General features: G+C 39.2%; 1 protein-coding gene across 1 annotated transcript in view; it reads right to left on the bottom strand.

Annotated features, from left to right (window-relative positions):
- mamdc2b (MAM domain containing 2b) overlaps positions 1-23,615 on the bottom strand; it is a 37,316-nt gene extending 13,701 nt beyond the window's left edge. The window contains exons 1-6 of the mRNA XM_052117263.1: positions 23,413-23,615; positions 22,285-22,389; positions 6,374-6,624; positions 6,176-6,260; positions 5,656-5,781; positions 4,974-5,257 (exon numbers count right to left, since the gene is read on the bottom strand). Of these exons, the coding sequence (XP_051973223.1) occupies positions 4,974-5,257; positions 5,656-5,781; positions 6,176-6,260; positions 6,374-6,624; positions 22,285-22,389; positions 23,413-23,446 (885 nt within the window). The 5' untranslated portion in view covers positions 23,447-23,615. The remainder of the gene's footprint in view (positions 1-4,973; positions 5,258-5,655; positions 5,782-6,175; positions 6,261-6,373; positions 6,625-22,284; positions 22,390-23,412) is intronic.
- Between the last annotated feature and the right edge of the window lie 1,635 nt (positions 23,616-25,250).

Here is a 25,250-nt window from a genome sequence, read left to right on the forward strand (position 1 = left end):
GATAAGGCTTTAATTGCATCTTTCTCATAAAAGTTTACACAAATTGTCACACAACACAAGCACACTGGGTTGGCTTGTCGGGTTCTCTCGACTGGAGGCTCTGTCTCTGCTTTTATGCCGCTCTCCTCGTGCTCATTGGAATTAGAGACAGGTGCATAATTTAGCTCAGGTGTAAGCGCCCTTACCGCTTTCCTCTCCCAGACGGGCGCTTGACCACGCCCCCGCTGCCACAGATGTATTTTACACAGGAGAAGAACTGGGTAAGTAGTGTCCCAAAACAAGACTAGACAACTAAAGACTATATTCAAGGGGTATAAATACACAGAGGAACTAATGAACTAACAACAAACAGGTGTGAGTGATTTGACTGAAACTAGGTCAGAAGGCTGGACAGGCAGATCTGTTGAGTGTGGGAGATGAAGAGACTGGTGAGGGTATAACAAGGAATGATTCGGAGGCCCCTGACAGGTAGGTCTGGGAGACTATGGTGGAATTCGGAGAGGAGGGCCGGATCTAAGATGTCATCCCTGGAAACCCAATACTGCGCCTCTAAACAGTACCCTTCTCATTCCACTAGATCCTGTAGCTTCCCCTGTCGACGTTAGCAGTCCACGAGTGTCTGAACTGCATAATCCGGACCATCCTCCAGAAGCAGCGGAAGAGTAGGAGCATTCGTCTCACGGGTCCCTATGGAAAATGGAGATTAAGAAGGCAGGTAAGGCTTCAATAGGAAAAGATGAAAAGGAGAAATTCGGTATTGACGAGGGAGTTGAAGTTGATAAGTCCTGGATCATCCTCTCGGTTTACCCATTCGACCGAGGATGGAAGCTGGATGGTGACTGACACTTCAAGAAGACTGAAGGAATTCCAGACCCGGAAGATGAACGGGGGACCTATCTGACACATTGTCATCGGGTAGGCCATAATTCCAATGAAGTCTACACCTCTATGGGACCAGGGTCTCTGAGGAACCGGTAAAGGCAAAACATTGCCAGCAGGGAGATGAAGAGGTACCTTGGTGGTAGAGAATTCCGAGCAGGTATGTACAAAGTTGGTCACATCCTTTGGAAGACGGGACCACCAGTACTTACCTTAGTAAGCCAGTCCAAGAGTCGAAGTCGAACGGCACTCAAGGCATACAGTTGAAGTCAGAAATGTACATACACCTTACCCTCAGTTAACTCAGTCCTGACATTTACTCGTATAAAACATTTCCTTTCTTAGGTCAGTTAGGATCACTACTTTATTTTAAGAATGTGAAATGCCAGAATAATAGTAGAGAGAATTATTTATATCAGCTTTTATTTCTTTCATCACATTCCCAGTGGGTCAGAAGTTTACATACACTGTTAGTATTTGGAAGCATTGCCTTTAAATTGTTTAACTTGGGTCAAACGTTTTGGGTAGCCTTTCACAAGCTTCTCACTTAATAAGTTGCTGGAATTTTGGCCAATTCCTCCAGACAGAACTGGTGTAACTGAGTGAGGTTTGTAGGCCTCCTTGCTCGCACAAACTTTTTCAGTTCTGCCCACTCGGACTGAGGTCAGGGCTTTGTGATGGCCACTCCAATACCTTAACTTTGTTGTCCTTAAGCCATTTTGCCACAACTTTGGAGGTACGCTTGTGGTCATTGACCATTTGGAAGACCCATTTGCAACTGAGCTTTAACTTCCTAGATGATGTGTTGAGATTTTGCTTCAATATATCCACATCATCTTCCTTCCACATGATGCCATCTATTTTGTGAAGTACACCAGTCCCACCTGTACCTCCACAACATGATGCTGCCACCCCCATGCTTTACGGTTGAGATGGTGTTCTTTGGCTTGCAAGCCACACACTTGTTCCTCCAAACATAATGATGGTTATTATTAACAGTTCAATTTTTGTTTCTGCAGACCAGAGGACATTTCTCCAAAAAGTAAGATCTTTGTCCCCAATGTGTACTTGCAAACTGTAGTTTTTTTTTATTGTGGTTTTGGAGCATTCTTCCTTGCTGAGCAGCCTTTCAGATTATGTCGATATAGGACTCAATTTACTGTGGATATAGATACTAGTCTAACTGTTTCATCCAGCATCTTCACAAGGTCCTTTGCTGTTGTTCTGGTTGATTTGCACTTTTCACACCAAACTACGTTCATCTCTAGGAGACAAAATACGTCTCCTTCCTGAGCTGTATGATGGCTGCATGGTCCCACGGTAAATATACTTGCGTGCTATTGTTTGTACAGATGAACTTTGTACCTTCAGGCATTTGGAAATTGCTCCCAAGGATGAACTACACTTGTGGAGGTCTACAATTATTTTCTTAGTTCTTAGCTGATTTCTTTAGATTTTTCCATGATGTCAAGCAAAGAGGCACTGAGTTTGAAGGTAGGCCTTAAAAGTATAGTCTAAGAGGACAACAGAGGAGAAGGAAGAGATAGTATGGCGCTGAGTGACACACAAATGAAAAGGTTTGACCAGGACCAGGATGCACTGCACTGAGTTTACCTAGATTCTCGGTGGACAAACAGGATAAGCAGGAAGGACATGACTTGCTGCTCCACATTACAGACAAAGGTTTCACTCCAGCCTTCATTTGAGTGGACCAGAGCTGCATGGGTTCTTTCCTGGAAAGACAAGCAGAGGTGCCATCCCATCAAGAAAGAGATCAATCACCACTATAGTGTGAAACCGATCATTGTCTGTTTTGACAGGATTGGAGACGGTGGTCTACTTGGATGGAGAGTTGTACGAGCTGCTCCAGCCCCACTGAGACATCCTTTCCAGCCAGTAAAGCATGGTTTAAACCCTAGCAGTGGGTAGTGATCAGAGCTACTAGTGGCAGCCAGGATGTGGAACCATGTTGCTAAGGACAGACTCCCTTTTCTGAGGTGGGACTGGGTGTTCAGAGGAGTGTTACATGAAGGAGTCGACTGACAATAGAACCATGCCACCCTGCTGCATTGCCCTACTGTATTGCCTCACCTGACAGTAGGGAGATGATGAGCTATATTGCTCCGGTACCCCAGAGTAACTAGATGGTGTGGCCAGAGGACTGGAAGGTGGAGGAAATGTGGAGGTTGATTCGGCACTGAAGCCTGGTGAGAGCCCTTAGCCTGAGGGATGGATCCCGCTGGGTCCATGACGATCTGATGCAGATCAGACAGGGGTTAGGACCCAAATGCTGTGACCTTTAATGAAAGAACCAAAACAGGCTACAAAAGGCAACAGCCAAAGAAAAGAAGAATAAACAACAAAAATAAATCAACAAAGAAACTTTTTACACTGAAGAACTAGGTCAGTAGCATCCCAATACAAGACTAGACAACTAAAGACTGAATTCAAGGGGTATAAATATACAGAGGAACTAATGAACAAATGACAAACAGGTGACGCTGGAGAGGTGGATCTGTTGAGAGTGGGAGATGGAGAGACTTGTAAGGGTGTCACAGTTATATGTACATTTGGAAATATTTTTTTTATCGTATAACATAAGATACAACTTCTAGATTTTTTTTGTTTTGTATAAGATTACACCATAAAACAATGTGAAGAAGATTTTTTGTTTTGTATAAGATTACAGATAAATCATTTTCATAGAAGATTTTGGGTTGCGGAAGACATGGGTTGCGGAATGAACCGCCCCTCCCTCTTGTCATGATTGCACCACCTCTTAGGGCTGTCTTTCAACCATGCTCACAATGTGAGTGTGCTGGAGACAAGGATAGGCACAACTTTATGATTCGGCCTGGTTGAGGAAATGTTAGCATAGTTCTAGCGGGAGACTCGCAGCTGTACATCATCACGCCATTATCTAATTAGCTCCTAGCCAATCATTCATCTGCCATTGCTTTAAAAGCCTACTTACAATCTACCAATTTGCTGTTTCATTGTGCCAACATGTAACCTCCAACTCTCCACCGCTACCAGTCAAGCCCTATCCTGCACGGGGGTAGGCTCAGGAAGAACGACCAGCCCCTCCCTCTCGTCATCATCGCCCCACCTCTGAAAATTGTATAGAAGATTTTTTTTATCGTAAAAGATAATACGAGGTTTTTCGTATCTTACAACATAACATTTTCATACATGTATATAAGATTACATGATAGAAAAATTGTGTAGAAGATTTTTCGTATTGCAAAAGTTTATATGTTAAACCTTTTTCATAGACAATTTTTCAAATCGAATAGCATGATACATTTTTTGAAACTTTTTCGTATTGTATAAGATTATACAATAAATGTTTTTATAAATAAATGTTGGATCATATAACATATGATAAAACTTTCATAGAATATTTTTGTATTGTATAAGATTATATGATAAAACATTTTGTTAAAGTTTTTTTTGTTTTGTTTAGCATTAATTAATTAAGCTTTTCCGCAACTGTTCTCCACTTCATAGCAGGTCCTGATTATCCTACTTGGGTTATATTATTTTAATGACTGGCTGACAGTACAGTGTACAGTATACCTTAGATAAAATCTCTATTACAAACAGTATCCTTTACACTTAAGATCAAATCTAAGTGTCTGAATCTTGATTACTATTAGATATGAGACAGATCTGAAGAAATATAGGAGTGAAAATAGGTACAGCACTACATTGACATCTGTTTCCAACCTGTTAAGCATTCAGTGAATGAAGTGCAGACTGTAATAATCTTTTATATTCTGTAAGATCCATTCAGGTGCTGTGACACTGAATCCATTTTACTTTTCTTGTGGAAGATGAATACTCCCCTTTCCTCTATCAAAAACCAATGTCACCAGTCAGAATCAGAATCTCTGGAATTACTGGTCCTAGAAATGTACTGGAAGGAACTGGAATTTACCTTGGTCCCATTGACATCCAAGTCAAAAATGTGCAGTCGCCACCACTTGTGTGGTCAGTATTATGGTACTGGATGGACGGACAGGCAATCAAACAGACAGACAAAGTCCACATCATAAACTAAATACAGGAAATTTAAACAATATTGACATTACCTCAATGGGATATGGAGCTTTCAGGTCCACTTGTGCAGGTATCCAGACTCTGGCCTCTGGACTCCAGTCCACATGGTTGTTCTCGGTTAAGTCAGCTCTCCAGAGTTCCTGATATTGTCCAGCTTGATCCCTGCTAAAGACAGTGAACAGATGGTCCTCGGCATGATACTGCTGGTACTGGAAACTCAAGCAGCCTGACATGGGCACTGTGGTCATCGGAGACACCAGTTTGGCCACCTCCTGGAAGCTTTTGTTCTCGGTAGAGTCAACATACAGGTACTGACCTGCGTAATCAAATAAACATGTGACAAATTAATATTGTGCCATTACAGTGTGTTGGATAGTGTACCAGGAAGTGGATCTCATGTGCATTCGCGCATAACTAACTATTTTACAATACTTTTTTAAATTTATTTAATTGTATTTGTATTGTACAAGATTATACTTTTTAGTATGTGATTTTTCATATTAAATGAGATTATATGATACAACATTGTCATTGATAATTGAAAATTTAAGGTTTTATCTTACAAGATAATACAATAAAAAATTATTATAAAATGTTTCTTATCATATAAGAATATCCACGAAAACTTTATGAAAAATTTTCATAAAATTTTATGACTTTTTTTTGTATTGTATTTGATACAACTATTTCAAATAAACTATTTTTTTTCCATACATGATTCATGAAGTTCACCCGTCCTGTCTCTCTGTGTAGTATCTTCTGTTCTTCCCACTCGCCAGTTCATGTATTTGTTCCACTGGTTTGTGTATCCACACAGATGAGGCTCTTCAAAGTCACACTCTTTCAGGTCACATTGATCAGAGACAGGAATAATTATTTGCATGAAAATGTAAATAGTGTTTTGCTTTGTGAGTCATTTGAGCCCAGTTTGTATTAGTTAGGAGTAGGACAAGGCTGACTCATAACAGAATAGAAAAACAGAAATCTGGGTTCATTTAAAAGATTGTTTTCTCTCTGAGGAATGTTATAAAGGGCTGGTTCTCTTGCAATAGCCTTTAGAAAGTTGTTTATAGGGAACAGCACTTTCTCTGTGCCTAATGTCCCTTTTTATGCCAAAAAAAAAAATACCCCGGATCTGCTGAACACTGCTTTATGCTTAACAAGACTTAAAGGATTTACTAAGCAAAAAACAGAAATTAATGTTATAATTTGTAACATCTGGAGCAGCACTGACCTATACAGTATTTGTCAGAGATCTGTATCTCAAAGATGGAGACACTGCTGCCTTCTTCATCTCCTAGTTTGCCTTCAATGACAATCTACAGGAGAGTAGAAAACATCCCATTAGCTGAGGGCGACATGATAACATTAAAATAATGCATACAGTAGGTCAACATAGCAAATGCAGATAATATAAAGAGTGGGTTCTCACCTGGAATGGTTCTGTAGAGTTCTGAAGGTCAATGCTGGCTATAAGCCAGCTATCAGAAGAACTTTGGGTTTTCCAGAGAACATGATCAAAACTCTCTCCATCTGTTCGTTTCTGCACCTGTAGGGAGGTGCTGCCTGTGACCTGATACACCATCCTGAAACAACTCCAGTCCTGTGCTTCCACATCTGGACCCAATAGAACCGCCTTTCCTTGCTCTTCCTGGACTTGCACATCAACCGTGATAAAGTGTCCTTATTAAAGTAGAAGGAAAATAACATTTATGGCAATGGTTTGCACTAATACTGCCAGGAAAAGCAAATGAAAAAAAGCAGTGTGTCATTTCTGCATCATTAACAGCACCAACGGAATTGCAAAAAGAAACATTACTTTTAAACAATGTCTGCCATTGGTTAAAAAAGCATATAGTCCCGCCCCAAACTCATGCCATTGTTAAAGTCCATGCGGACTGGTCAGGAATCCTTAAAAAAAGCACTGTTTTGATAATGCCACCAAGCCACAGTATTTAGGCTACATTTTTCAACCAAAACAACCTACAAATGGTTTTCTTTAGTTGTCTTTGCATATTAAACTGGGATGGGTGAAAATATTTTAACACTGAAAAAATTGCACACAACACCTTTAAACAGTAAAATAAATGTGCTCTGCTGTCTATAGGTGCACATAAAACAGTGTATGTGGAATAAAGTGATCACACACACACAAAAAAAGCTACTGTTCTCTCCACATTTGTGTCCTGAATCAAACCAGAGATTCCTTGTTCATTTCCTGAGCTATTTAGATTCAATCAAAAACAAATGACACAGGAGGCTTGTGCAAACGATGCATGCCACAGTTTAAAAACAAATCACGCATCCAAAAATATGCTGTTTTACTATCTACAGATGTGGTAATCGGCCATGACCTCCAGATGTGAGTTTTTCTAAACACCATTTTGGCATTTTTTGTAATAAAATATGTACACATTTCACAGAAATAAGGAGAGATGACACAGTAAATTAAAACAAAAAATTATTTATTAAAAAAATACAATAAAAAAATGGGTGTGAACACAAATGGCCCAGAAAAAAAAACAACCCATGAGAGTGTAAAACCGAAAAGAAAAACAGACTAGGCAAAAAACTTACAGACTAGAAAAACAAACAAAAAACACAGGATCATAATCTGAAATCAAAACAGAGAAACCAGAAAACCAACTTGACCGAGAAGGTGAGGAAAACAGACAGAAGAATTATCCAGTCCAAGACAAGAGACACAAGGGTAATATAAAGAGGGAGAAATCAGGAGGCAAACGAGGAGGGCAGGTGTGACAAATTAAATAAGACAGATAACAAGCGATGCAGGGTCAAAACATGAGACACATAGGAGAGAGAATCTTGCACAAGCCCAAAACATGAAAATGGGGTAAAAAAAAACTCAAGAAAAAAAAAAAAACAGGTGACAGGATCCAGACACTAAATAAAAACTGCACAATAGTGTCAGGAATCTGACATTACCCCTCCCCACAGGATGAGTTCCAGGTATCCAAACATAACCAATAAAGCAAGGAGCAAAACACCCCTACGGCAACACTGTAGTGTCACACAAGCAGAATGGCTAAGGGGATAAATCTTTCCCTTGGGGTTGGCAACCCCTTGAGGTATCTAGCTAATAATCCTATGAAATATGAAAACCAATGCACTCAGTCATAATGCTACGGCGTACCTGGCAGGCAACGCAACTGCTTAAAAAGTGAATCTCTTCAAATCGAAACCATTAAACTTAAGTGCTTTAAATGTTCGAACATTGTTACAAACTGGTCAACAAGCTTTATTGGCCAAAACTCTTAGTGATCTGAATGTACACATATGCTGTCTATCTGAAATGTGCCTGCCCGACTCAGGAACATGTAGCATAAAATTCTCAGGCATAAACGAATGTTTTACCCTATATTTTAGTGGAGCGCCTCACGATGGGGAACTCCGAGGCCTATATGGCATCAGAGTTGCTATAAATAGCAAACTGGCAACATCAGTGATTGAATGGAAACCAATACAGTTTTTCTCAATCGATTTGGTACATTTCTCCAAACTGGGGTAACTGCTCTCAAAACATTTAACACAGTGATCTGTACACTTCGTAATTGTCCTAAACAGATAGTAAATTCTCCTTCATTTCATAAAAATTACAAATCAAAAGCATAATTTTCTCAAAACACTGTGCACAAAATTCCCAAATGTTATCACAGCAGTTCATACAGCCAACCAAATCTTTAATATACCAGGAAAAACTTTTGCAGCTTTTTCATTGGTCTTCACAAAGATCACAAGCATTTTTGTACCATTTTCAAAACACAACAAACAAAACTCTATGAACTGTAAAATAGTCAGTTGCACACCTTATGTCCTCAATTAACCCCAAATTGATATCTGATGAGTTAATAATCCACTCAACACAGAAAAAGCCAATTTCCTAATTGTTCACACAGCTGTCTTAATTACAACAACTACAAAAGGGGAAGAGAAGAAGAACAAAGATGAATGAGGAGAAAAGACAATAAAAAGAATGAGCAGTGGAAAAGGAAGAGGTGTAAGAGTGAGAGGTGGTGGACAGGGTAGAGGGAAAAGAAGAGGAAGAGGAAGAGGAAGAGGAGATGGAGATGGAGATGGAGAAGGAGAAGGAGCAAGAAGAGCTGAATATGTAGGAGAAAGAAGAGCTGAGGATGTAGGAGAAAGAGAAAGAAGGGCTGAGGATGAAAGAGAAAGAAGAGCTGAGGATGAAAGAGAAAGAAGAGCTGAGGATGTAGGAAGAGGAGAGAGAGGAGTAGAGGGAGAAGAGATGGATAGATTGGAGGGCAATGGTATAGTGGAAAGAGAAAGAGTAGAACATATAAGAAGAGATGGACAGAGAGGAAGAGGAGGGCGAGGTGTAAGGCAAGGTGTAAGAGGAGGGCAAGGTGTAAGAGGAGGGAGGAGAGGTAGAAGGATAGGGTACACGTGTGTTTCAAATGAAATCTGAGCCACACTGATTGACCATGTCATAAATCATGGTCTCTCACTGAGAGAAGCTGGGCAGAGAGTTCAGCCCAATATAAACAGATCCACAGTGGCTTCAATTATCCGCACATTTCAGAGGGAAAACCAGTAAGTAACTATATCATTCTACTTCTACAATGATAGTCCATGTAGTCTTGTTTGACATAGGTCTAGATTTCTACAGTAAATGTTCCTGCTTGTCCAAACATTTTTCAGAATTGAAGTTCGAGAACATTCAGGTGGACGAACAAGACTTCTTTCAACTGAACAAGAGCATGCCATTGTTGACATGGTGGTCCAGAACAACACCCTCCGCCTCAAAGAAATTCAGCAAAGGATAACACAGGACAATCAACTGTTCCACAATATCCACCAATGCAGTCTCTCCACAATTGATCGTGTTCTAAGGAGAAATTCAATCCGAATGAAGCAAGTATACAAAGTGCCCTTTGAGAGGAACTCCGTTAGAGTGAAGGAGTTGCGATTCCAGTTTGTTCAAGTATGTGCAACCCAATTACTGCACTTTTATTGTCAAAACAAAGATATATTTTTTCTGAATTTTAAGTATGTGTCAAACTATTCCATGCTACTGTAAGTGAAGAGATTTAGGCATATCTATGTATACTGCTGCGTCAAAGTGTGAACTCAAAAACTTCAGCAACAGTTTCACAGTAGTATTGACTGCAATCAATGCCATTACTGTAAAACACTAACTTACTGTATTGTACCTTGTGTTCTTTTTACTCTAGAGAATCTTGGAGTTGGATAGCATTGCAACTCATTATGAGTACCTGTATATTGATGAAGCAGGCTTCAATCTTCACAAAAAAAGGAGAAGAGGGAGAAATGTGATCGGCTGTCGTGCTACAGTCAGTGTCCCTGGACAACGAGGAGGCAACATCACTCTCTGTGCCACAATTTCTACAACTGGTGTTGTGGCACACAATGCTGTCTTGGGACCATACAACACAGCAAGGCTCCTACATTTTTTAAATCTCAATGAAATCCTCTTTCCGCAGGGTGATCAGGAGCAAATGGTGCGGAATTTTGTAGTTGTTTGGGACAATGTCCAATTCCACCATTCAGCACTAGTGCGAGAGTGGTTTGAGAATCACCCACGTTTCAGGATGGTGTTCCTTCCACCATATTCTCCTTTCCTGAATCCAATTGAGGAATTCTTCTCCTCTTGGAGATGGAAAGTACATGACCGCAACCCTTACAACCAAGTAAGTCTTCAAGCGATGGAAGAGGCCTGTGGAGATATTGGGGCACAAGCATGTCAAGGATGGATACAGCATTCAAGGTGTTTTTTTCCCACGATGCATGACTCGTGAAAACATTTGCTGTGATGTTGATGTAATTCTCTGGCCAGATGTAATTGAGAGGCATGATCAATAAATTAATTGATTCAATGAATGCAGTTTTTTTTTTTTTGTGGGGTGACAACTCATTGTAATACACCTGGACTCATCATTAAAGAACTTAATGAAAAACATGTATTTGCATTTATTTCTTTGTATCTTCAGCTGAATTTGTTATCAAATCAACAGAGAACATACTTTTAGTTTTGGTGATAATATTGAATTTTAATAAATGCATTACTAGAATAAAATGCTGTGTTTCATTGTGCAGTGAATACTTAACTGTTTCGCCAACATAAGAGTGTGTTTAGTTTGCTGTGGTAACTGTTTTGAGAGCAGTTACCTGAGTTTGGAGAAATGTACCAAATCGATTGAGAAAAACTGTAAATGAACTGATGACAAAAATTTGCCTAGAGGCTAAGCCTGCTAATATCACCATCATTGCAGTCTATGCCCCTACCAATGCAGCCCAAGATGAAACAAAAGACACCTTTTACGATACCTTGATGACAGAGATAGATCATGTCCCTGCCCATGACTTCCTAGAAATTGCATGTGACTTTAATGCTCAACTAGGGCCCCACATACCGAGCAGAAAAGATACTGGGCTAAACACCTTAGGCACGCTGTGTGAAAATGGTGAACAACTATTCTTAGCCGCTAACTACCATCTTGTTGTGGCAACCACACTTTTCCACCACAAACATTGTCACCTACAGACGTGGGTAAGCTCAGATGGAAAAACAAGAAATCAAATAGACCATATTCTAATCAGGAGACATTGGCAACATTCCCTAGTCGATGCATGAGTGTGGTGACTGATCATGCACTCAAAATTAAGCTCAAACCCCATTGCAAAAGAAGAAAATTCAACATCAACCAATTAAATAAAAAAACTATTCCCAGGGAAAAGCATGAGTTCACCACTACATATACAAGAATAAAACCTACCTTACACTTAGGATCTGTTGACACCAAATGGTCCCAAATAAATTATTCACTCACTAAAATGGCCACAATGGTTTCTCGGCCATACTAGAACCCATACAACAGATTGGATTAGCCCAGAAACACTAACTCTATCAGATCAAAGAATGACTGCAAGAAACAACAACAACCATGCACTGGCAGCTGACCTGGCAAAACAAGTAAAACGCTCAGCCAGACAGGACAAGGAAACATTCTGGACCAATCAAGCAATTGAACTCGAGAAGGAGTGAAGAGAAAATACCATGTGACTGGCAGAAGGCCACTGTAATACAAATATTCAAAAAGGGGAACAAGAAAAACTTCCACAACTATCGTGGCATCTCCCTACTAGCCATTGCCTATAAAATAATGGAAAAAAGAATACTAAATCGAATTCTCATACATCGTGACCAAAACACGAGAGAAAGCCAAGCCGGCTTTAGACCAGGTTGAAGCTGTACTGACCAGATTTTCTCACTGAGGCAAATAATTGAACAGTGCCAAGAGTTCCGGCAACCGACAGTCATAGCCTTCTTAGATTTCACGGCTGCATTTGATAGTGTTGACAGATCTACTATCTGGTCACTACTCCAGGCAGACGGAACTCCCCAGAAACTATTTAACCTCTGTGTCTACAGAGAAGACAGTCAATCTTTCAACACTAAGGCAGGCATTAGGCAGGGGGGCATACTCTCTCCATGCCTATTGGAGATAGTGCCTAATATTTCTGGAATCGGAGTGATATAAAAATTAAGACCAAAGTCAGAATTTACTGTGCCATTGTTTGGGCCACTCTCCTGTATGCCTCAGAAACATGGCCCTTAAAAGCCAACCAGTTAAAGAAATCAGAGGCCTTCGACCATAGATGACTCCGCCGTATAGCCAAAATCAGATGGGCAGATTACATTTCCAATGAACGTGTCCGTGAACATTGTGGTATAAAAGAACCCCTATGCTCCACAATAACTTTACGGCGCTGGAAATGGATAGGACATGGCCTGCGGATGCATCTGAATCATCTCCCCATACAAACTTTCACAGCACTACCTGGACCAACCTGGAAATGTTCGAAAGGTGGCGTCCGGAAGACGACCCAGAGATACTTCCACAAAGAAGCACAATCATTCATTATGAAACCATTCAGCCTCAGCCAAAAACAATACGACAAATCATGGCAACAACATCTCGCTTCAATCGCAGCTGACAGACTGCAATGGCGACATATTTCAAAGGATATCGCCTATACCCACCATGGGTGACACAGCGCTTAAGCAAGCAATAAAGCAAGACCAACAAAAACAGTAGAAAGGGAGGATAGTGTCTAACTAAAATAAAAGAATTATAAAAAACAGTCAAAAGAGACCAAGGAGGACTTGCACCGGAGGGATGCACCGGAGAAATTGCATGGGGGTGGAGGGGCTGTGTTAGCCAGCGAGACGGACCAGGGCGAGGCCAGCAGAATGGTCCAGGGCAGGCCTTTGGAATAGTCAAGGGGGATTCTGACAAGGCAAGCCAGGGGAAAGCAGGAGGGCAGGGTGTGGGCCAAGGTTGAGTTGGTGGGACCAACCAGGGCTGCATTTCCCAAAAGCTTTGTAAGCCCAAGTAGATTATAGAAACCATTGGCACAAAAGGTGGCTATGATCAATTTAAGCTTGCAATGCTTTTAGAAAATGCAGTTCAGGAGGATTCCAACGGGATACACTAGAGGGGGCACCAGCATAATGGAAATAACAGGAGAGTTCAGACAAGGCAGGCCAGGGAGGTTTAGGTTGGGTATGAACCAGGGGAGCCCTACAGTGCAGATCAGACCACAGGGAAGCTGGGGAAGCTGGAGAGCAAAGGGGCACAGCAGGGCAGGGCAGGGCAGCAAAGGAATGGTGAGTGTGGAAGCCATGGTGGTGGCTCTGAGGGGGGTTTAGGCAGCTCCAGAGTGGGGATGAGGGCGGGTGGCTCCTGATTTGGAGTAGAGTCGCCGGTGGTTGTAGGAGTGGGTAGGGAAGAATGGTCTCCAAGACGGAGGGAGCTGGAGCAGATAGGGCAACTCAAGGAGTGCTGCACCTGAGAGGTTGGGCGACACTAGGGGGACTACATTGGAGAGGACACCCCCAGAAAGTCCAGGATTTCACATCCCCCAGCACCTCCTAATCAAAGGACTCATCCAATCCAGCAAGAAAAAGATGTATAAGGCCGGTCTCACCCAGGAAGAAATCAGGAGGCAAACGAAGAGGGCAGGTGTGACAAATGAAATGATAATCAGACAGATGACGGCAAACAAGGGGAATGGGGTCAAAATATAAGACAGAGAGCACATAAGAAAAAAGCGCACAAGACCAAAACAAATACATGACAGACAAAAACACACAAGGCTGAAACAAAACATAAAACAGGTGGCAGGATCCCGATATTAAGTAAAAACTGAACAAGAGTGTCGGAAATATTCTGAAATCAAATTAAAGTTTTGCTGCTTTTTGTCCATGTGTGTGTGTGTGTGTGTGTGTGTGTATATATATATATACACACATGGACAAAAATATATATATATATATATATATATATATATATAGATATATATATATATATATAGATATATATATATAGATCTAAGCATTTAAAATCTGCTGTCTCTCTCTTGCTGCTAAAAAGACTCAGGAACATACAAGCCATCACATAGAGTTTAAGAAACCTTGTCCAATCATATGCTTTCTAGATCGAGAACACACCCTCCCCCTACAAATGTTCAGCTGTGTTCTAACTGGCACTGATTATGTCTTTGCAGGGCACTTCAAAGGTGGCACAATCCATGCTGTAGGGTTATTCCAAACAGATTTTCCACTAAGAATCACTTAAAAAGTGAGTTCTGACTGACTGTTATCACTTTATGAGCCATCTGAAGCTATTGCAGTGGAGGGTAGTTGTCTTTGAAGGGAATATAGACCATAGGGATGATTACCTCAGAATGGGACGTGCCAATGTGGCAGCTGGGCGTGAGGAAAGTTGCTGTAGTTTATTCACATTTTTTTGTGCAGCTGGAGGTTTCTTAGGATATGCAGCTTGAGTAAGTGTACTTTATTCTTTATGCTTTGTGTATTCAAGACTTGGATATTATCTTTTACTCGCTTATTTCTTATTCATCTGCATTGGACTGCAACAGCTCCTGTCTCATCGTAAGCAAAGATCGCAATATGCTGTGTGCGTTTGCAGCTTATGAATTAATGTTATCAGTTAAATGATCGTTCGGGTCTCAAGTTTTAAGGAAAAGCTGGCCTGTATTGAGATTGGTTCTCAAGCATCTTGGTAAGCGTCTCTGGCATGAGCAGCATGGTAGAAAGGGATATGTTTGTGTGTGTGTGGCTGTAAACTCAAATCTATTGGCACATTTCTGCTTCTTAACCCTCCGCAATGTCTTGGCTCATAGATGTCAATTGTTAGTTACTGTTAATGCGATTTAGGTTGTTTTTTCAAACTGAGGGAGAAGAAAATATTTTCTGTGATAATCGACACCATGATACAGATGCTGTTGTAAGAATTGTAGGGTATTTACATATATAATTTAGAGATATGGACGGGGTCAGTTAAAATGGGTATTTTGCACGCATTTTACCGCCATTGTATGTAGGGTAATTTGCACGTATGCTAAATTTAGGAGGGAATTTAGTGTCTCAAAATATGTAAGCTATGGACTGGATTAAACTGTCCTTGTTGTACCTTATTAGTTAATGAAATGTATAACAGAATTAGTCGCGTTCGACAACCATTATAAATTAGATAAATAACAAATAACTAGATTATTTGTCTTTAATAGATTCTCCACCATTGAAATTGTAATACAACGTCTCACTGTATCCGCTTACAATTTGTACTGTAAGGAATTCACTATAATAAGTGAATTCATATTAATTCACATATAGGAGTGATATTATTCTCATGGCTTATTGAAAATAATATCACATGTATTTAGGTACAGCTTTGAAGCTAAATCTTTCAGAAAAAGGGATGAGATTATTTATCAAAATACACCACAGTCAAGTCGTCTTTGAACACAGACAAACTTTATTATTATTCTAAACATAAATCTAATCTAACACATATATACAAGAGACAGGTTGGTGAGTAGTGACAGAATGTGAAATAACTGATCAGTACAGTGAAGATGAAATCTACAGAGTCTGAAGTCTGTTGACAATATCTTAAGAACCATTTCATCCTTCTTTGAGTCTACATCGATCGGATTACCCAAATTATTTAATCAATTCACCAGCACTTTGAGCACAATATTGGAGGTGTTACTTGCGTGTCCTGGCGTCCTTTATTTTGCTCGGTTCTTGGTCGAAAGTTTGTTCCGTTGATGTTTTGACCTCTGTATGGTCGAAGTTTATTGTCTGTATGAATTAGATTGATTGTGAAGTGAGGCCTTCTCACTACTTCTCGGGACGGCGAGTCCCGAGTTCCCTTGGATCTCACATGGGAGGAAGAGTGTTCAGAGAGCATCTGAAGAGCAAGATGAAGAGAGGGCAAGAGAGCAAGAGGACAAAGAGTAAAGAGAGAAACTTCTTCCTGTTTGGAGCTATTTGAACTGAGATTGGCCGCATCCCCAAAGGTGTCCTGCGCCAATCAGAAGTGACTTTTCAGAGTCACATGGTCATCTGGGCTGTCTTTTCAGACAGTCGAGTTATGGTCCTTTGTTTCAGACTCTTAAAAATGTCCTGCTCAAAAATAGTGCATATTTATTCATAAGCTTTCTATCTTGAAAATGGTACAAAATACATGATATTGTCATCAGATTTTTCTTCATACACAAACAAATGTTTACATGCTAAACATTACATGTTTTTATGGATATTATAAGTGTAGGTAATAAAACGTGAAAATCTCTGGTTACAAAATCATATTGGTTTTACACATCATTCCATTTGATCAAGTTAAACCTTATAGTTACCATTCTTAGTAGAATGAGATAAATCATACAAAATTAAAGATTATATTTATCAATTATAGGTGATTGCACATCACTACACACATTTTAAAGAGTTCCATCAGTCTATAATCCTTAATTTGTTAGGTACAAACTTTACCACAGTTCAAAGTGATTTTCAGCATTATCTAGGAAGGCTAGATTAAGATGAAATGTCTTAGAGTTCTTAGTGGTCCTTGTAACCTTACAAAAGAGAAGTCTGCTTTAACTGTGTGTGGAAGATCAGGTTGCAGAGGGGCCTTTCTGACCAATCAGGATGCCTGGGCCATTTGATTTATGAAGGTGAAACATTCTAAACTGAAAGGCTGTTTTTTTTCTAGGTCCAGATATATGTTGTTTCAATTCTTCTGCATATATAATCTTACAGAATTGTATAATAGAATGCTAAATATAATGGGAAGATTTAAATAAACCCGCATTTATCCACCATTAATATGTAGGGAAAGTGGTAGTATAAATGTACATGGTATGGATTAAAGTACCCACGTACCTCTCGACATTATGAAGGAAATTTGTGATTTGCATATCTCCAACAACAATATGTAGGAACTAGAGGTCGACCGATTAATCAGCCGATTTTATGAATTTTTTACATAATCGGCATCGGCCAATATCCACGCATATCAAGCCGATTATTAGGCAGGCGCATCTGTGGGCAGCCTAGTGTTGTTGTGGAACACGTGTTCAATGCACGCTGCCCCTAGAGTCATTTTCCAGCAGAGTGAGCAGACCTCATCCAGTGCCTAAGGAAGGAGCTAAGTTCCTTGGAGAAAACAGTAAGGGTTAAATTCGTATAACTTCTTTAGATTTAATTAAAAACTTTTGATATGTTACTGCCAACTTCAAGAAAAACATGACAAACGCGATAGTTGACATGACGTTCGGCTACTTTGGATATTGATAGCGTAGTTGAAGTTGCATTATCACAGCAGAAGGGTTGCTATCATGTCACAATAAGCAAGCAAGAATTTTGCAATTACAGTGAATCTGAGACTTTTATTTGTTCTGTTTGTGTGTCTTATATTTGAGAGGGTTGTCACTCAATGCAGATAAATAAGTAATAAAAATATACCAACGCAGTATAGGCTATTGAAGGACTGGCTTTGGTAAGCTCGGACGTTATCGGTTCTACTGTCGGTACTGTAGAAATTAAGAAAATACATGCATTATTGCTATAAAGAGAAAGTTATTTTATCTCGCCAGCCATTTCTATGTATAATAATATGAAACCATTTGTCTGTGATGCAATTTAGCTATTCGCAGTCAGAGAGAGAGAGAGAGAAAGAGAGAACTCGCTCACGCAGTGCCACAGCGAGCACAAAACGAGCCCTGCTTAATGAGTGACAGAACTAAACATTCAGACATAGCCTGGTTTAGATCTGTGATATTAGTCTGATTTTATTTTAGATTTCACCTTCAAAGATTATAAAAAGAATATTTATACATAAGCCGCATTCTGTCCAGCACAACTTCCTTCCCTTCACATCGGTGCACTGACATTTCTCCCTAAAACTCAAACTTAACGTCAGAATCAGCACGATCAGTGATTGTTGTAAAATACAGTCTAGCTACTGTTGCTAAATTGCGGGACGCGTTTAATAATAAAAAGAGCGCAAGAGACACCGTTCCCAAGGCGGCGCGCGCTCCGAAACACACCGCAAAGAGACAAGAAAACTATAGGCTATTTTGGGTTTCATGTGCGCGTCTAAACGATCAAATATACACAAAAATATGTCAAAACGACCGGCTTGGAGATTCACTTAAACACAGTTTATGTCTTAAATGGACGTAGTTATGGAAATAGTTGGGAGAAAATATGCTGCATCAGGAGCCTATTAGACTCGGTCTTAAAGGGGAAGCTGTCTATTAAACATGTGACGATTGAGCCATTACTGCGAATCAAACTTGAATGAATAACTTCTGCATTAATAAGCATTAATCTATCTATGATAAACTATGCAGTGTTATTTTACAATTGATTACTTTATTAGATTTCTTTTTAGACCACACGTGAAGAGTAGGTAATGTTAGGAGACCTTCCTGAAATTAAATCACTGTGCCTATATAACGTTTATATTTGTGTAATATATATATATATATATATATAAAACAAAAAGAACCGTTAAGAATACCGTTAAAGTACCGGATCGATAAACAGTATCGGTAAGATTGTAATACCATTAAAACCTTAACGATACCCATCCCTAGTTATGCCTGTGCTTCTCTTGGATGCTCTGAATATTGGATTACGTGTCTGGATTGCCCCTTAATTAAAGCTGCATTTGAATCTCAACCTTCGTGTCTCGGAGCAGTTCGTAACACCTGCTTTGTTTATTTAATATATTTGTTATACATTATTTATAAAATATGTTTTTACATTATACATTTTTAATTTTAAGTGTACAAGTGCAGATTGGTCAAGTGTTCAATAAATGTATTTGTTGAGAAATTGTCTATCTTAAGTAATTATTTGTGTTACATTTTATCTTTCAAATAAAAGGTTCAAATAAGAGGTTCAAAACAAGCACATATCGGCCAAAATAAATCGGCAGCAATAATCGGCCATCAGCCGGCCCGGATTTCAAAAGATCGGCATCGGCATCGGCCTGAAAAAAACAATATCGGTCGACCTCTAGTAGGAACTTGTATAATGGGATTAGCAGCATTTGATCACCATTATAAAAAGAATAAATTACAAATGATTAGATTATAAATCTGAATAAAGATTCTCCACCATAAAGTATGTAATACTAAAGGCTTGTTGTATCCGCTCACAATTTATATGTAAGGAATTCGCTTAATAAGGGAATTATGATTATTCACTTATTGAAAGAATGAATGTATGCGTCAATATGATGAGTTGACATGATGCATCTGTTAACTCTTAGGACAAATATTATTCTCATGGCTTATTGAAAATAATATCACAAATATGTTAAGATATGGATCAAGCTTTGGAGTGCAGATCTTTTAAAAAATTAAGTGACGAAACTATTTATCAAAACAAACCACAGTCAAATTAACTTTGAATACAAACAAGACTTTATTGCTAATCTAAAACATCAAACTAACCTAACACATAGACAAACATGGAAAAAAGGTTGGTGAGTGATCTGCAATAGGGAAAATTGAATTTTAAGGAGTCTATAGACAATACTTTGTGAACCATCAATACTTCATTTAGAATACCTCAATTTGCATTCGGGTTACTCAAATGATATTAATGGGCATCTATTATGGAATTTATAAAATTACCTTTCATGTAGTGTGTAACATAGATTTAAGTGAACAAAAACATCCTGCAAAGTTTTATATATGAAAGTTCACCGTAAAAAAAAGTTATTGTCTCTCAAAAGTAGGAGTCGACTCTGAGTCAATGTAATGAATCGTTTTTCCAAAGAGTCATTTTCCTTTTCGTTGTGACGTCAAGACGAAAAATTATCAAATTGGCCACGCCCACTCATTGCGCGCGCAGACACCAGGGAAAACTTGAAAACATCATGTCTACAGCAAGACGCTGTGTTCTGAAGTGCATATCAAAAGCGACCTTTTTTTCACTGCCCAAGGACGAGCATGTGAAGAATCAGTGGCTAGAGTGTATATTTACAACTATACCACACAAGTATAGCCCGAACCTTGTGCTGTGTTCGCGTCATTTTAATGACGATTGCTTTACGAACATGAATGCTTTCAAGTGTGGATTTGTGAGCCGGTTGATACTGAAGGAAGGTTCAGTACCAAGTTAATTTGGATCAGCTTCCTCCGACGAATCACAACCTGTAAGTATTATTAATAATTGTTGCTTTTATGTGTTTTTTAGCATGTTTAATAAGTATTTGTGTGTGTTGTGTAAGTTACGCTCAGCGCACATTTTTACTATCAATAATAGACTGTGCATGGGGGGGGCCTGGGTAGTTCAGCAAGTTTTGACGCTGACTATCACACTTGGAGTCACGAGTTCGAATCCAAGGTATGCTGAGTGACTCCCACCAGGTCTCCTAAGCAACCAAATTGGCCCAGTTGCTAGGGAGGGTAGAGTCACATGGAGTTACCTCCTTGTGGTCATGATTAGTGGTTCTCGCTCTCAATGGGGATTGCTGAGAGTAGCATGAGCCTCCACATGCGGAGTCTCTGAGGTGTTATGTGCAATGAGCCACGTGATAAGATGCGCGGACTGACTGTCTCAGAAGCGGAGGCAACTGAGACTTGTCCTCTGCCACCCGGATTAAGGTGAGTAACCGTGCTACCACAAGGACCTTCTAAGTAGTGGGAACTGGGCATTCCAAATTGGGAGAAATGGGGATAAAATAAATAAATAAATAAATAAACAAAAAATAGACTGCTGTGCAGTGTAGAACGATACAATGAAGTCTTTTAATAGTGCTATAGCTCATAATACATGTATATGCATTGTTAAAACCTAAGAAAAGTTAGTTTTGCGATTTTGTAAAATCGGCCATATCAAAGGACAAAGACTGTTCTGAGAGGGGTTTTTGTAGACTGTTGGGCATCAGCAGGCAAAGTTATTAATTTATGACATTGAGGAATTTCAGGGTAAAAGGTTGGGTTTTAATGGACACCCTCCCTTGTCTTGTGACAGTTTCCTTAGTCAGATGCAGATCAGCTCAGACTCGGTGGCACCAGTCTGATTTTTCTTAGCTTCTTACAGTTTTTCACAATTGTTTAGACACATTTCTTGAAACCTTCACCCAGTTTATCAAAACTTTAAACATAAAAAAAAAAATCTTTAAACAACATTCACAAAACCCCTGACTCTTCTGACAAAATCAAACAATCGCCACAAAACCATTTTATCTGTTTTCAAAATCAAGCAATGCTTTCAGATCTTACACACAGCCAGTCAATATATAAACACTACAGAGCATTTATTAGATACTACATAAAAAACTGTACAGGTATTTGGTTGCAGATTTTTTTTTAAATTGTATATAGTAAACGCATTTCAGTAATTATATCCTAGTACAGTGAATATTTTGTATACTGTGAGTCCTGCAAGTAATACAGGATTGAAAGTCTGTATATTCAGTGCTTGCATACTGTAAAAATACAGTAGTCCAACTGCAAAACCCCAAAGAACAAAGAAAACTCTCAGTGAAAAGCACATTACAGTACACTCAATGTTGTGCATCTGCAAAATTGAAGTCAATGAGAGATTACAGTAATTCTGCCTCAGCATCAACTTTGTGAATTTTGTACAATTGGTTTGATCACATCATTAGAAACAAGTTTGAACAATTTTGAGTCATTGTGTTTAAACGATGACAACTGTGTAATATGTGTAGTAACAACTGTGTAGTTGTTTGTAACTTTTGCTGCTCCTACTGTTGCAACGCAAGTGCATCACAGTGTGAAATGTGTTTTAGTGAGTGAGAGTGTATTAAGAGTTTTGCAAAAAAGAGTAGATGAGATTTGCAAATGGTGTCTAACTACCTGAACTTGATAAAGGTTTGGTCAAAAGAGTGAATGATTTGACAAATGGGTTTAGGCCACTGAGCATTTGGTTCATAGAATGGAGTTTAGTGTTTTAGCAATTCAGAAAAAGCTGCAGTGAGTCACCTGTAGGGTCGAGGGTCCAGCTGAGGAAGTCCGGGTCAGACGTGTAGCCACAGGTGCTCTCCTCAAAGATGCAGGAACCTTGTAGAAGCTCTGCTTTAACTGTCGCTGAGATATGGGAGAATGTGCAGTGACTAGCAAGGTAGCTGTGGCATCAAAAGCAATTATTCCTATTATAATCAATAATGCTGTCTACACTGGATGTGTCCGTTGAGTAGCGCTGACAGTATGTTGTAATTTTGATGCATCGTAGAGCTACTCCAGCCGCTTTATTATCCCGTCCAGTTTTACAGTTTTGATCTGCGAGTCCCTCTAATTGATTGTGTTGTTTAGTGGAAAAGTTAATGTGAGCAGATCTACAGTGACTACAATCTCAACAAAAAAGAAGAAGCGGGAGGAATGGCATTGGAAGAGGAAGAGCATGGACAGCTAGAAATTTAGATTTTATGAGAACACATGGAAAAAGGTCTTTACTGTAAAATTTTATGATAAATGTGTTAATTCAATAGTAGAGTTGTGTGTCTGAACATGTTATAAATTTAACAGAGAACACATCTATTGTTTTGATATTAGTATTTAATTTTAATAAATGCATTATCAGAAAATAATACATTGCTTTATTATGCAGTGAAATGTATTTGTTCTACAAATTTGAATGTCTGTTTATACGGCTGTGTGAATTGTTCTGAGAGCACTGATTATAGTTGAAAAACTGTAATTAACGAAAATCAGATGTGTGAATCACTTTTGCCATAAAATGTATTTGTTGTATATTTAAATAATTTCTGACCATTACATTAAGCCATCTTGTGATGTTTCTGGTCTCTGGAATACTCATTTAAATACTCTTGTTTCTAACCACATGTGGCTAAAAAGAAGTTAATAATCATATTTATAATTGTATGTATACAATTAAATATGTATTTAACAATATTAATAAAATGTAAGTATATTTCTTTACAAATTAATTTCCTTTGAAACTGACGCAGGTATAGCTCAAGTCTAGCTGCAAGCTGATTGGTCCATCCATGTTAGCTGCATATAATTTTGAATGTTTACATCAGTGTAGACAGTGCTTTCTCCCTGATAAACACATATTGAAGTACACACATCAATACATTTTGTTCTTACCAATCAAACTCAGGAGGCAGAATGGAAGCATCATTTTGCAATCCTTATTTGTGTTTTGTCCTTTAAATAAAAAACTAAACAAAAAAAATGTTTTTCAGAAAAGACCTAGTTCAGTACATGTTAAGAAGCAGACTGCATTCTCTCCCTGTGTCCGTCTCTCAGGCTGGCAGTGCATAACCAAATCTCAGATGTGAACCTTCTGTCTGGCTGTTAAAAAGAGCGAGAGAGAGAGAGAGCGAGAGCGAGAGAGAGAGAGAGAGATGGGAAGGATGAGGTTTCAGTAATGTGTACCAGATTCTGAGGTTACCTTCTCTTACTTCAGATGTTTTGACAGCTTCACCTCTACACATACTTTTATATCAGTAATCCATAACATTACTTTCACTTCCATAATACAGATGTTTATATTTGATCCAAAAGGAGAGTTTTTTTGTTTTTAATTGTGTAGTATGTGTATTCATCTTAAAATCAGACAATGGCCTGTAAAGTATTTGGAATTCTGACATCTGGAGCATTAAAATGTTGCTCATTCTCCCTCTTGTTTTATTTATGAGGCAGGAAACCAGTGTGAACAGTGTTTTCTAGGTATGACAAAAATTGATTTGAGCACATTTGCAATTTAGTTAAGTTGTCAAAATATTTAGTTATTAAATGAAAATATAGCTTCAGGCAATTATGGGACCAATCCCGACATCATCAGTGGATACATTATATCTTAAAAACAATATAAAGTAATCAAAGTTTCCCTTTCAGGTCGTCACTTCGACGCTGCGTCAGAAGCTGAAACTATGGAATTGAGGAGTGCCGATCTCTGAAAACCTACAAAACTACAGCAATTTCAATTGTTGATAATTTTTGGCAAAAAATGAATGTGAAATTTTTGGTGAGAAATGGGTGCGCTCTGGTGAGGTGCTTACGTGTGCTTCCTGTAATTTCCTCATCCACGCAGGCAAACTGGACAAAGTGGCCTCTGAAACTGAGAAGCTTGAAGTTTCTTACTTGAGCCTAAACACCCCCAAAAAAATATCCACAAATCGGCATTTCGTCCACCAAGGTCTGGTGTCTGTGGAGTGACACCCCTGGCAAAATTTGTCAGTAATTCGCTTCTGTCTTTCCCTACCATGTGTGCCGAATAAGAGTGTAACATCTCCTCTGCAACAGCACTGTTTTGCTAGTCAAGTGTTTTTTATTGTCGTTCAACCATATACAGTTAGTACAGTACACAGCGAAACGAGACAACATTGCTCCTGGACCGTTATGCTACATAAAACAACATAGGACAAACACAGAACCACATGAGACTACACAGACTAAATAACAATTCTACATTAAGTGCACATGCAAACGTGTGCAAAAAATATGGGACAGTACCATAAATTACTAAAGGGAACAGGACAATAGGCACAGTGAGAGACAGTGCAGCGCCGACCAGTACACATTTGTAATGAATAGTGCAAAAAGATGACACTTTCTAAAATGCTAAATGTAAACATAACATACTATGAAATAGTGTTCTATGGGCATAGCAGTTATTGAGGTAGCAGCAAGGTATAAAGTGACAATGAATTACAGTACAACTCTGGACATGTGCAAAAGTTGGATTGTGTACAGGTGTTTGTGTTTGTGTGTGTGTGTGTGTGTGTGTGTATGTGTATGTGTGTCAGTCCAGTCCCTGAGTATTGAGGAGTCTGATGGCACCAAAACGTTGCAAGTCCCAAACCAGGCAGTGATGCAGCTGCTCAGGATGCTCTCAATAGTCCCTCTATAGAATAAAGTGAGGATGGGGGGTGGGAGATGTGCTAGAGACGCTGCTGGGCTTTCTTGGTAATAGAGCTGGT

Source organism: Xyrauchen texanus, chromosome 44 (assembly GCF_025860055.1).
Source record: "Xyrauchen texanus isolate HMW12.3.18 chromosome 44, RBS_HiC_50CHRs, whole genome shotgun sequence".
NCBI classification, from domain to species: Eukaryota; Metazoa; Chordata; class Actinopteri; order Cypriniformes; family Catostomidae; genus Xyrauchen; species Xyrauchen texanus.